The 13,739-nt window shown below is 40.5% G+C and overlaps 1 protein-coding gene across 1 annotated transcript in view; it reads right to left on the bottom strand.

Annotated features, from left to right (window-relative positions):
- The window catches only part of SUSD5 (sushi domain containing 5), a 43,043-nt gene extending 37,934 nt beyond the window's left edge, over positions 1 to 5,109 (bottom strand). Inside the window, exon 1 of the mRNA XM_072851418.1 lies at positions 5,016 to 5,109. Within this exon, the coding sequence (XP_072707519.1) occupies positions 5,016 to 5,109 (94 nt within the window). The remainder of the gene's footprint in view (positions 1 to 5,015) is intronic.
- Between the last annotated feature and the right edge of the window lie 8,630 nt (positions 5,110 to 13,739).

Genomic DNA, 13,739 nt, shown 5'->3' with positions numbered 1-13,739 from the left:
TATTTGTGTGAAGAACGTAGTGTGTGTTTGGTTGTGGTACCTTTGAACAGCCACCATGTCTAAGCTCCCTTTCAACTCTCTCCCTTCATTTCTGCCCTGTCACATTTGTTTCCCATAATGAGATGATGAGACAGGTGGTATGGAAATTTGTTCCCAAAACTCTACATACTTTTCTGAAGCCTTTTTAAACAAAGCCAGTCCCTTTGGTTTCAAGACCAAGCTAAAAATCCATGCAAAGTAGTCTTTCTCAGGAGGCTTAATGTGCATCTTGAGTTTAGCAGGTTCAGAATGAAAAATGTCCTTGTCACAGTAAGTTTCTTCAGGTTCCCCTTTGAAACCAGTGAAAAAGTTTTGACTTCAATGGTAAGACATAAATAAGACACAATTCTTACAACTGTTAATTAACAGCTGGATTCATAGTTCTGAAGAAAAATTCACACTTAAAACCAAAAAGAGTCTTTCTTTAATAACTAGCCTATATTATATTGCTAGCCTTTACCAGCATTGATCACTATTATTACAGAATATTGATTATCGTTTGATATATTGATAAAAGAATCATTTTTATTATTGTTTGGCACTAAAATTTTGTAAACAAGCAATAGCTGAATATAGCTTTTACTTAAGAGTACCCCAGTACATTCTGATTGAAAACATACCCATAGAAGCATAGATCTCAAGGCTTCGAGGATTCGTTTTTATCACCTTGTTTGATTCCTGCATAACTAGACTGTAAATTTCCCCCAGTAATTCCAACATCAAGTCCAAAAATTTATGGTTGAACTAAAGCATGTCTTTTCAAAAGGCATCCAGTCATGATTCAATGACTCCAAGTAATGGAGAATTTACAGCACACTTTATAGTAAACTGTTCCAATGGTTCATTACTCTCACTCTACCTTATTTCCAGTTTCAAATTTTGCTAAACTCAGCTTCTAACAACCGGACCTTATTATGCTTTCAAGACTGAAGAGCCGACTACAATCAAATATATGGAAGCGCAAAAAAGGGACTCTTCAAAAATAAAATCAGTCCAAAACCCATTTCTTCATACTTTTAGGAATCTCAGTGGAATTAGCAGAATCTTCTTGGTTACCAAGAAGACAGAGTTTGGCTAATTTATTCTAATACAGTAACAGATACAAGAAGAAGTTCTGAGGCATACAGGCACTGTTCAAAGCCCACTGAAATGAGTTCAAGGATCTCCATCTCTTCAGCAGGATTTGCATCATGCTTGAAGAAACATAAAACTGCACAGCCAAATATACTTTGAAATAAAAATGTCTCTCACAAATAATATAAAATGAAAGCACTTTAAAAGGCATGCCCAGTGTGCTGATCTCATGACATGATACTTACTAGTTCAAAGGATAAAACATAATCAGTTTCAACAAAATAAATGTGGTGAAAGATGTGCAAATGTGGAGTCTAATTTATTTTTACTTAAATGTTAAAAACTTCAAATTGAGGTAAAAGAAAGCAGAGGAAGGGAAGTTCACTTCTGTACTTCAAGAGCAATTTAATTTCCATTTCTATGGCTATGTGTAACAATGGCCTTGATTGTCATAGTAAGGGTGGAGGATTCAGTAAAAATGTACAATTACAGACAGAGATTTGGGTAATTACCAGTCCTGCTTAGTGTTCATGAATGTAGAGTTTATTTCTGCAAGAAACTAAAGTGAATGATGTCTTATTTAATTCAAATTGCTTAAAATATTACATCATTAGAAAAATAGCAAAATTGGGAGGTCACCTTTGAGTTCCTCCTCAGCTAAATTCGGTTTGAGCTTAAATTTTAATTTTGCTACACACTTTAGGATCAAATAGTTAGAAATGTTTATGCATTTATTTTTGCAACATGCAAGAATATGTGCTGTTTTGCAAGTGGGAGCCTGAAATGCTTAGACACCTGCTACTCAAATGCAGAAAGCAGAAGAGAAAAAGCATACTTTTTTTTTCTTTATAAAAAAGGTGCAAAGCAAGCCAAAGGAAAGAGCATAGTAGGTTTTTTTCCTACCTTTGACATCAGACATATCTGGTTCTAGGTCAGAAGTATGTATCTCAGATCCTCACCTCATTGTGCCTAGCTTTCTGGATTCAGGATCCTTCCCCTTGCAACCCCTGCAGTCACTATGCATGGTCACTACCAGATGACTGGCTTGACCAATAGGTCTTCCATGTAACCCAAATTTAGCCAACAGACCAACTCCACTCTGGAACAATTAGTAAAGTTTCGCAATTAGCACATTTTTTCAATTCAGGAGTGTCTCGATAAGGTAGATTAATCACCGTCATTCTCTCCTGACATGCTCTGTCTCAGATCAAGTACTCTGCAGAAAACTATGGTTCACATGTATGGATATTTTAGCAGCCGTGAAAAGACAAAAGAGGGAGTGAAAAAAAGCAGAGGCGACTCCTGTGCAGGATGCATGAAGCCGCATCGTTGTTCTCCTATTCCAGCGGAAATGCAAAGAAATTTTGAAAAGCCTGCATTTGCACCGGTATAATTGAGACCTGTCACGATAACCTGTATTATTCTCCAGTAACTGCACTAACAGTAGTGGCACACCATGGTACCATCAGAGCAGGAACAAGCCCTTGAGGAGCCTTCTGTCCGTCTGACCCTGACCTCAACAGCTATGAGTAAGCACATTTCAATCGTAAAAAAACTGCAAAGTGAAACAAAGCTATCTTTTATTTCGGCATTTACCTTGGTCTTTCTGGAGTCTATTTACACTACAGCAATATGTGCTGTGGTAAATACTAGCCAAAAGAGATCAACTAAGCTTCGAGGCTTTACACCTTCACCAGACCTCGATGGTCTCCAGTTTTATTGCCTGCTCTCTGTCATTATTTGTGTGCGAGATAATAAAGCGAAAGTCTTCCTTAGGGAAATATATCGTAACCAGTTTCGGAGGTTTGCCTGTGACAGGGGCCAGTCTGAATTTCACGGGGTTTTTACAAGGTGAATTCAAAATCCCTTCAGCGGTTTGCAAAACAGTCAGTTACTTTCAGCTAAAAATAACAAATACACACATACGTATGTGTCACCCGGAATGCTCCTTTGGCACTTAAGTGACATTTGCATGTATTAAAGCGTAGCACAATTATATTTTCACCTACAACTTACACAAATGAGAAGGTCGTTTCCTGTCTGGATCAGGCCAGAATCTGTTATAAAAGAAAGTATTAATTCTGTTTCGTACTCTCAGATCTTCTTAAATATGTAAGCCTACATGTAGTGGTAAATTTTAAAGTTCACATACAGTGTTTTCTTCTGTATCAATGTATAATAAGCCAGATGGTTTATAGGACAGTGTTACAGTTGTTTGCTTGAATATTAATATTAGGAGAACACACTGAAGAGCATGTTAATAGAGGACTTGCGCATTTTTCACAATGATATTTAGAAGTTAAATAAAAATGGAAACTAAAATATTGTAATAATGCTCTACAACTGTAATGTACTTCAGATATTCTACCCTTTAATTATTATAATTGCTTTACCATGTGTGTAAATATGACAAACTGTTGAATGACAATTAAAATCTGTCACAAACTCTGCCCTAAAATGATCTCCAACATTTTTTTCCCTTTCTCTTTTAGAGGATGTCTGTTTAGGAACCAAGAAGATGCCATTAATTCTATAGAAATAATACGAATTGGGAGGCTCTCTTGAAAAGATAAGGGAATTCTTCAGATGAAGCAGATGAAGAAGGGGAATTAATTATTCCTGTCCTGTCCCCTTTTCTTAAGTTCTGTGGAGAACCCTCTTTCATGGGTATGCTTTTTTTTTTTCCTCATTTCAGAGGCATTTTGCTAGGGAAGGAGTATTTCCTAAAATCAGAATCGCAGTTTTGCCTACTGCAACACAGTGCAGTTGCCTGATATGTTTCTTTTCCTTTATTCTTAATGAAAAGTAATTTTCTTCAAATTTACAAGACAGGGTTCTGTTGTATAAATGGTATTTTACACAAAGTGGTAGAAACATACAGGCAAGATTAATTTTCTCCCTTTCCTGTGCCATACTTTGTCATCAGCTGAAGTAAATTTAGGCTAAAGAGGAAAAATACTCTGAGAACAAAAAGAAGAGGTTTTTATTGGCCTATAATGTTTAAGATCTGTTCTCTGGAATAATGCAGCAAACATCGATGGTAAAGGATTAGTGTACCGAACAAAAAAATCCTGAGATCAGGCATAAATCTATCGCAGCTGTGAAAGTGAAAAAATGTGGCCATTCAGCATTGCTCTCCCAGGAAAAGACACAGTTGTTTCAAAAATAAATTGTGTTTTTGCTAAGGCAAGTTGGTCATCATTACTACAGGCTTAACCATTAAAAGGGCAATAGGCTACTGGAAACTTTCAAGGGATGCAGCTATTCAGGATTATCATCAGCGAGTAAAAAGTCCCATTTCAGAGTAACTGGTAGCTGGTGCTTCAGCCAAATTCATGTCCTGATCGAATCCCTCGGCAGTGAAGTGCAGATGAAACTCAGGTGCAGAAAGGTGAGCAGTCGTCTTCAGCGTGTGTGGTACCGAACAGAAAAGGTTATAAGGAAAAGCCTTTCACTTCTTGTCTTCCCTTCCTCAAGTACCTGCCCATATAAATTGACATTGGGGGGGCATCTGAAGTGGGCAGATAGGGAAGTTCTTTGGAGAAAAGGTACTTTTAATTATAAGGAGACCTCTCCTAAAATATAGCTGAGTCTTCTTATTCGTGTTCTGGCTTTGTTTTATTATTCTTATTTCCTCTGGAAAAGTTCACTATCCTGTCATTTTGTTGTAATAAAATAATCTTAGCCTTCTGGGATCTTATTTCCTTTCTGTGCTTAACCCCAGGATACTTGTAGAGTCTAAAAAACCTCTGAATCAGACATTTCCTAACCCAAACTGGGGCGTGTATTTAAGTTTCTTATTAAAAAAAAAAAAAGTGGGGTTTTTTTTGCAATAACACATTTCAACATACAGCTCTCATTCCAGCCATAGCAACCCAGCCCAAACTGAATGGGGAACTCACCATCAGCCTGAACAGAGATGATCTGAAGGATGAAGAAGACAGATCCCACGCCCTGGAGAAAGGTGAGAGAGAATCTCTGAGAGCCTGAAGCCATTGCCCTGCTTGCAAAGCCCCCAGCCGCAGGAGGTTGGCTGCCGAGGCTTTTTCTCTCTCCTCCTCTGCACTTTCACAGCAGGGTCTGCAGTGATTTCAAGGAGTGCTTTCCCTCGGCAGGATCCTGCGTCTTGGGTTTGCACTGAAGGCGGGAGGGGTGGAAAAAAAAGAGGGAGGGAGAGAGGAATCCTTGGCTTGGCTAGTGTGAAGGGGAGGGGAAGGTGGGGGGAAGATGTCCAGCCAGCTGGGGTTGGGGAGCGGCTTTATCCAGCCCAGTCTGCAGGGCAGTGCATGCAGAGAGCCGGTGTGAAAAGTCACATTACCCTGTCAGTAAATACCTAATGGATCACAGTGGAAGAAATGTAAAAGCCAGGAGGGAGAGAAAAGGGGGGGAAAGGACAAGCGACGAGCAGAAGAAATCCCTGGCTGAGAGAAGGGCAGCTAGATAGCTGGCGCTGGTACGTGGTGAGTTTGTGGGCTTAGCTGTGCATCTCCGGAGGGATGGGTTCAGATGTGGGGAGTGCTTTCTCTCTGCAACGTGAAATCAGCCAGCAGTCCACTGCTGAGGGTCGCAGGTCAGGGGCTGCCGCAGCAAGAGTGATGGTCTTCAGGTAAGGGCTGAGGAAAGGTGACAAATGGCACGGGACCCTGGCGGCTGAGCCTCCCTGAAGGTCGGGATTGGTATGGGTTAATCCTGCTATTTCAGATCCTGGGTTTGGGATGGGCACGAGGAACTGAAGGTCAAAACGGGAGTCTGTCAGCTGGTCTCCATCAGCGCTCCTGGTCCAGATTAATGGGTTGGTGCTGGTCAGGTTTGAACACTCTGAAAGCAGTTTGATGAGGGGAGCTTCCAGCTCCCACCAGCACTTACAGCACTGACATCTGTCCCTTATTCTCATTCCTCCTATATTTGTCCCAACACAACTCAAAAGAAACCCCCACAATAAGAGGAAACATACTGGTGGTGATGCCAGGATTTATTTCACTAAATATATAAACGGAATAGTTTTGTGTTGCTGTTGGAACTGAGCAGGGCTCAGAAATGTTGTTTTCATATTCCCATCCTATTTTGCTTTTATTTCAGCTTCTTAAAATTTTTTCCCTTAGAAATTTGAAGCTGGGCAAAAAATGCTCAGTCTGCTAGAAACTCTGAGCCACCAGGATCAGAAGTAAGGACCTAAGCCTCCCCACCACTAGAGGCCCCGGTGTCCTACATGGCAAGGTGCTGGCAGGCAGTTGCAGGCATCTTCTGATAATGATGAACCTGCCCAATGTTGTTTTCTGTCTGACTGAAATGACCGAAGCTCAGGAACTTCTGTATATGATATTCAAGGAAGCAACTAACACCATAATACTGGAAGCTTTAAAAATACCTATGTTTGATGAATTTGGGCAGATAATGCTCTGATCCTGTTGACTTTTAAAGAATCGTAGCCTTCTTCCCCTTCTTCATACCCATGCATGACATGTGAATGTACACACTGAAAGCTTTCAGACAGGTAGCTTTGAATTTTCTGTTTATCCAGAGAATAGAGATGGCAGAAGGTTTCTTTACCTTGCCTTGCCAGCCTAACTTGTAAGGAACACCTCCAGAATTAGAAGGAAGGGCAGTTTCTTGCTCGCTCCATCCTCAACGTGGAACGGTTGGCATAATGTAACTACGTAACTGCATTTCATTTCAACAGAAACTGTATGCTCTGTACAACTGAAATTAACATGTAACATGACAGAAAAGAAAATAGAAAAATGTAGTATTCTTTTAATTATTCGTGTTTCTTTTACTGGTGACATAGCTAATGGCATAAAATGCAGTTTTAACCCTCCAATACACCAATGGTTCTACCCCTATTTTAAAAATCAGTGGACACAAAAAGATGAGAGAATATGTTGAATCTACACACTTTTAGTGAGATAGCAAAGAGATTCCATGAAACTGAGTAAGTAATTACAGCAAGACACACAGCCATTAATAGAGACTTGACATGACCACAGCAATAGCTCCAGGTTTCCTTGACACTTGTCCTAGGGCTGATGACTTTATTGGCCCTTTGCTGTCCTCACGAGTTTGGCCAAAGCAATTGGAGGAAGGGACAGTATCTTCCGGATTTCCATCTAAAATTCCAAAGGTCTGTTGGATTAGTTTTGCTATAATTGGATCATTTCCTTGTGTTGATATATGTAAAGGCACGTTGCCACTCTGGCTCCTGTCTTGGAAAATCTCAGCTTGTATTCTTGAGTAGAACATCTTACTGATTTTAAAGAATTACAACAGACCAGAGGATCTGTTCCTTTTTTAAGGCATGAACAGTTCGTAGAATGACCTGGATTCTTCTTGTCATCCCATCTCAACTGTAAAGTAAGTCTGTAAGTGTGGAAAGGTAAGGACACTTACCAGTTATTAACTCCTGGAAGGTAAGTACCTCACTGCCGCAGTTGTCCTTCCAATCTAATATTTCGATCAGCAAAAATCCCTGCTCCTAGTGTATTTTGGAAGATTTACATAAAGCTGAGCAGATTAAGTTTTGTACCGAAATGGTGTATGCTTTGTTTTGTATTGAAATCAAGATTAATCCTGCCTTTAGATTTTGGACTTCTTGGAACCAAAAACTCAAAATGAGATCTGGGAGTTAAGATGGTTAGAAACAAATATAACCTTTTGCTCAGAACCTCTGGCATTCATAGCACGACAGTAACACACAGTGTCTGATGTACAATGTATTATGACACAATACAAAAGATTAATTGTACGTGCAGCTTTACACAACTCGTAGATCATGCCTTCCTTGGAGTAGTGAATGTGCCAACGGTGATATTTTATAAAGCAGTGCTTCACGATATGCAAACTTTTACATAGGGAGTAAGACATGTGAAGGCGCTGGGCCATAAAGTACGTACATACACATATAAATAAACACACACAAAACACTAATGCGCTGTGAAGCACACAGTAATGGTTTGGGCATCTAGTACCTGAAGAGCATCTATATACATTTACATCTGGAATATGTCATTCAAGTTAGAGTGGATTTTTAATACTAAATAAAACACCTAAAAGAAATATAAGTGAACAAAGACACATTTGAAAACAGGAACAAGTATATTTACAGTAGAGATTATTGTATTTGGTCTCTTCATATCTACTACTAGGAATATTTACTTTCTGCCATTAAAAATGTATATACTATAAACATTATAAATGTAAAGGCTCCAATTCTGCAAATTCTAACACATGATCTTAAGCATTTGCAAGATAAGTACCTAGGATCCTAAGGCCTTGAGCAAATAGGCAGTCTCAGAAACATTTGCTATCTCAAGCCAAGCTGGGCAGATGTTGGCAGATTTGTTAAAGTGCTGCAGCTGGCAAAGAATCTGGTCTTTGAAAAATGCTGGAAAGTCATAGGAAAGGTCACTTTTCATATCAGAATAAAGCACAATAGAAATAAAGTTTCTGTTCAGAAAAAGATACCTCTCTTCTCTGCCACTAAAGCATGAGATTCTGTTTAACTTGTTTCTCTGCATAATGCAATAGCTTCAGATGTTGACAGTCTGCATAATTTAGCTTGAAGAACTGAATTTAAATGGATATAGGCTTTAGGTTTACTTATCATCCTAAATTTTAATTATTTTTTTAAAGAAAGAGATCTACATTAATATGTGAGCAAGGTGGTGACTAAATTGCTCTAACCAGCTTGATTATTAGAATTTATCATACAGTCTGGAACTTCTGAAGTACTGTCTCCAGATGAAGTTGAAAGGAGATAAATACAGAAATAACTGAGGCATACAGGTTGCTATGTGCCTTACACTCAGCAGCAGAGCCTGCATAAAATGATGGCACTACTGGATAACTCCATAACCATTTGTGGTGATCCATGACCAGGTATGAGTTATCATATCCAAAATTTCAGGTACCAGTTGCTATATGTAAATGTCATGAAATAGTTGATTTCCTACAGGTCAGACATGTTGGCGATGGCTCTCCCTAGACACAACGGTGAGAACTGTGGAAACCAAGAGGATTTGTGTTCTGCAGCTTACTAACACGTCAACTTGTAAGTCTGCACAACCTCTTCACACTCTCTCTCTTCACATATAAATGGACATAACCAACTTTACACACCATTCTGATATACTCTTAGTAAATCAACATAAGTTTCTTTATAGATAACTTTGTAGTATCATATTATTATTATGGGGGATGTCTGCTTTCCTGCAGTCTATGACTTGAGCTGCTGCTAGAAACAGGACATAAAGAATTATGGCTCAGCTTGCCAAGCACCATGTAAAGGGATCTGACATACCTAACAGACAATACAGCATTTACATACAAGCATTGCAGTGACTGACATCTCCTAAAGGACATGGAGTCTGTGCGACTGAAAGGCAGGCAGGAAACCTTGGTAGTACTGTACACTTATTGTATTCACGGATAGTACACCTACTGTATACTGGGATCCAAACTTATTCTGCAGCTGTATCCAAGCTTCTAACCCCCAAAAGCCAACGGGAAAAGGGAAAGAAAAAAGAGAGAGAGAAAGATTTCTTTGTTTATAAAACGTGAATTATTAAGCAACAGTAACAGAGACAAACATTTTTCAGTGTCTGGCAGTCTGCAACAGTCTACTAGCTGCAGGGAACTTTTTATTTTATTTATACAGAGTGTTTGCACCTAATTAAATGAAAAAGTAGAAACGTGCAGAACTACCTGAAAGTAATTCAGGGAGCTGACAAAAAAAAAAAAAATTTAAAAAAAGGGAAAAGGCATATGCCCCACTTTGTGGGTGGTGTGTCGAACACAGGGACCTGTGTCATGGTGCTGCTGACCCTGAGAAAGAGTGTGATTCTTACACTTACATCATGTTATGTGGGGTCAGGCGTTGTCATGTGACAGGCCACGACGCTCATATAAATCATTGCCATGTAAACTGTAAAAATCACACTTCATTTCTTGAAGACTGAGCAGTCTCAAGAAAAGAATGAAGATATCTGGCCATAAAATGGCAGCCGCAATATTAGTGATATACAAAATTAACTCCATGTTTTTCCTGATGAACAGAGGTAAACCAAACATCTGGCTGGTTTTGGTTGGTGTTATTTGTCCGAGGGGAGGGCAATAATTTTTACTTTCTTCTGTTTCTAAAACCTTGCAGCAGTTTAATGGGTGAAAATTATGTAGCAGTGTAAAAAAGTACTCAAGTTTAGCCAAATGGTTTCTCTCTGGTCTCAGTGGGCATCTGTAAAAGTCTGGGTAGAGACACAATCTAATACCTTGCATGGATTTCCCCTTCAGCCTGCAGACGAACCACTCCCATTTCACAGTTTCACCCTCCTTTTCTCACACCCTCTAACCTTCACCAGCCATGGTCTTCAATTAGACGAGAGAGATTAAATTAAATTCAAGGCAACCTGCATCTACGTAGTCGATAGCTGCTGACTGCCTCACACTGGGGATGTGCGGCATCAGCAAGCATGGGATGTGACTCATCTTCTCACGGTCCCTGGGCAACAACCAGAGAAAAGACAGTCCCTTTCTAGGGCTCCCACTGATGCTGGAAGTCTCCTCTAAAGCAGGGTGCCTGCACCCACACCCGCACCTGCACCAGCAGGGTGCCATGCTGCAGGCATTGCTCTGAGACACACCTTCACCTTCTTCACCTGGACACAGGGTCAACGTGGACCAACAAGCAACAGCTGAACTTCAGCATTTATCACCGATCCCCACACCTTCTCCATCGACTCCCACCTTGAGTCCCTCCAGCCATCTGTGAGCTCCACTGCATGGAGACCCAGGAATACTGCAGGGCCAGAGTGCCTGTGGCAGGAAGAGTTCAGCCCCAGCAAATTTATAAGGTGCCACCTCTCTGGCACGTGGCATTTGGCGCGGAGTTGTCTTCCTGCGGCAGAATTATGCTCCAGCTTCTCAGCTTTGGTTTTCAAAGGAACACATCTAGTCCTTCCATTTGCGAACAGAATCTTGCAAATACAGGAGAAGGAGGCATGCAGAAAGCTGGAAATGGCATCTCTCAGAGCTGCAAACGCTCCCAACCAGGGCTGTGGGGAATACACAAGGCCATGGTTGTGTTTGTCATGCTTCCAGCATAGCAATTAATTTGCCATTTATTTTACCAGTCACCTAATATTTTGGCTTTTGTGTCTCAGACTCCTTCTCCAGCTATTTCCTAAAAGTTTGTTTAACTGCATTATAATGTATGTTCCCTGGACCTTAAGGCACCCTTAATTTCTCATTAGCTGTTAGCTCTGCCCTCTAGTGCTGCATGCGACACAGGAACTGGATGTTGTGTTACAGACCTGTGGCTTTGCCATAAAGCCCAGCTGGTGTTTAAAAGCTGACTGGTCAAATGCTAAATGGTCAAAAATCTACATGTTGACTAAACTGACTTGACATTATTTGTGCCTCCTGGGACTGGGTTACCAGTCCATTTGTAGTCATTTAAACAGCAGACCTCTGAAATACAGCCCACCTAAACCACAGCATCTTACAATACCAACCAGTTCAATTGAAATTTATTTATTGCATGCTTATGCGGCTCAACCTGTGGCTCTGATCCACCCCACAGGTTCTCAGCTGCTGGGGATGTGACCAAGTTCTGCTTTGAGCGAAGCGCAACTGAGAAAGTTCTTCACCTCAGTGCCTGGAGTTCGAGGTCAAGGTGGAATGAACGGCTGAGCCAAAGAGAGCATGGGGCTCTGCTGAAGCAAAAGGTTTTTATGTCAGGCTATCATAGTAACCAGATATGGTATAGTCATGAAATGTAAGTGAGTTTCAGCCTGGACACTTTGCAGTTTGCAAAGCATATGCAAGAACAACTGATAGTGCTTTGCACTTAAACAGTAGTATTTTTAAGTAGAGTTTAAAGCACTGTGTTTTCCTAATTCCACTTGGGGAAAATGACATTGCTCAAACACACTGAAGCAGTTAGGATAATGTTGTCATATTTCCTAACTCAGCAGAACTGAGTACAGGGAGATGAAGGCATGGCTGTTGAGATCAATCTTTGAAATGCCTTCCCTCCTTGCACAAGCCAAGCATGCCATCACTAAGGTCACTATAACTTTTTGGTAAGACGATAGAGAATACGAGAAAGGCAAATGCTGAAGAAGCTTTGAGTCTCTCTTGTCATAGATGCTCATTCATCCTTGGGAAGAAATACCCTTCCACACTCCCCATCTTCCCTTCCTCCAGTTAGCACACTTAGCTTTCACAGTCCGACCTCTTTCACACCTCTCTGTGATCTCTGCAAGATGTGCAGGTACTTGAGGAGAGTGCAGCTGAGCATCTGGGAGTGTAAAGCTGCTGAGTGGTATGTGTAGGGTTTTATTCAAAGATCGTTGGAGGAATTAGCATGACAGAGAGTAGATCGGAAAAGCTAATGCAGATGCAGATGGTACCAAGCTACTGTGGGAGTCTGGGGCACTGAAACATGGAGAGAAGGAGGATAGAAAGAAAAAGATCAAACAGGGAAGCTTCATTTCTGTTTTCTCAATCCCCCACCTACATCTCTGCCCACAGTGTGGCTTTCCATCTTTTCAGAAAATATGTTTATCAGGTTCCTCTCAATCTCTTCTCCTGCGTCTTTTCTGCATCTTTTCTCCAACTCTTCAGCTTCCGAGTCTCATGCCGACACTTAGCTCTTCCGAGTGGGGGGAAGGTTGAAGAAGCAGAGCCAGATTTGCTGGACAGACTCACGGCCAAGAAAAGTGCGGTTGATTCAAAGCCAGTGTCAGGGTCCTGTGCAAGATGATGGTTACCAGGGGTTCAGAGGTATGAGCAGGGGGCAGTTGGGTTGGGCTGTGATGATACTGAGAATGTTGTTTCAAAGAAGATCAAATACCTAAGCAACTTACAACAGCAGACCTACCTGCCATCAGTTTTACAATGGCTAGGTTACGCTGTGGGAACACCATCTTGCATCTTCTCCCTTTCAGTGCAACACTTCAGCTTGGGTCAGGGAAAGCGGATACACAATATTCAAACCATATTCACACTACCTGCCAAATACCATCCACAACACCTAAAGTTCACTACACTTCCATCCTTGCAGTAAGTCCACTTGTCAGGAGCTGACTAACACTTGAACAGCTGCTAAAGTACACCCTACAAGCCATTATGACAACTGGGGTTGGGCAACAACATAATTTGTGTACCAAAATCAATAACGTCTTAACAGTCTATGAGTTAATGTCAGCCCCTTGAGCTGGTCAGCTCTTGCAAACAGGTTTGAGTTGAATAATATGAGAAATTGTAATTGGTGTATCCACAAATGCAAGGCTACTAACATTGCAACCATCGATTTTTATTAGCCACTACAAAAATAGTAGTGGATTATTATTAACTAAAAAAATACTGAAGATATATACGTGTTGTTACATAAAATTTAAACTGACATCAAAACATGCACTCTTAGCAGTGGAAGTAGCCAGGATATTTTTCTTATTAAAATATTTATTTAAAAAAGAAAAGAAGTATTCTCCCTCATTTGGTAAAAGAAAAATCAACACTGTGTGTCCTCAAAGAATTGATCATTTTAGATCTATAAGTAGAAGGAAATTTGTAATAACTCTGGATTCCCAGGCCAGTCCAGAGGTTGAATATTGCTATTGAGGAGATGA

Source organism: Ciconia boyciana, chromosome 2 (assembly GCF_034638445.1).
Source record: "Ciconia boyciana chromosome 2, ASM3463844v1, whole genome shotgun sequence".
NCBI lineage: Eukaryota > Metazoa > Chordata > Aves > Ciconiiformes > Ciconiidae > Ciconia > Ciconia boyciana.
The sequence above is the reverse complement of the archived record's forward strand: the minus strand, read 5'-3'. Positions and strand labels throughout refer to the sequence as shown.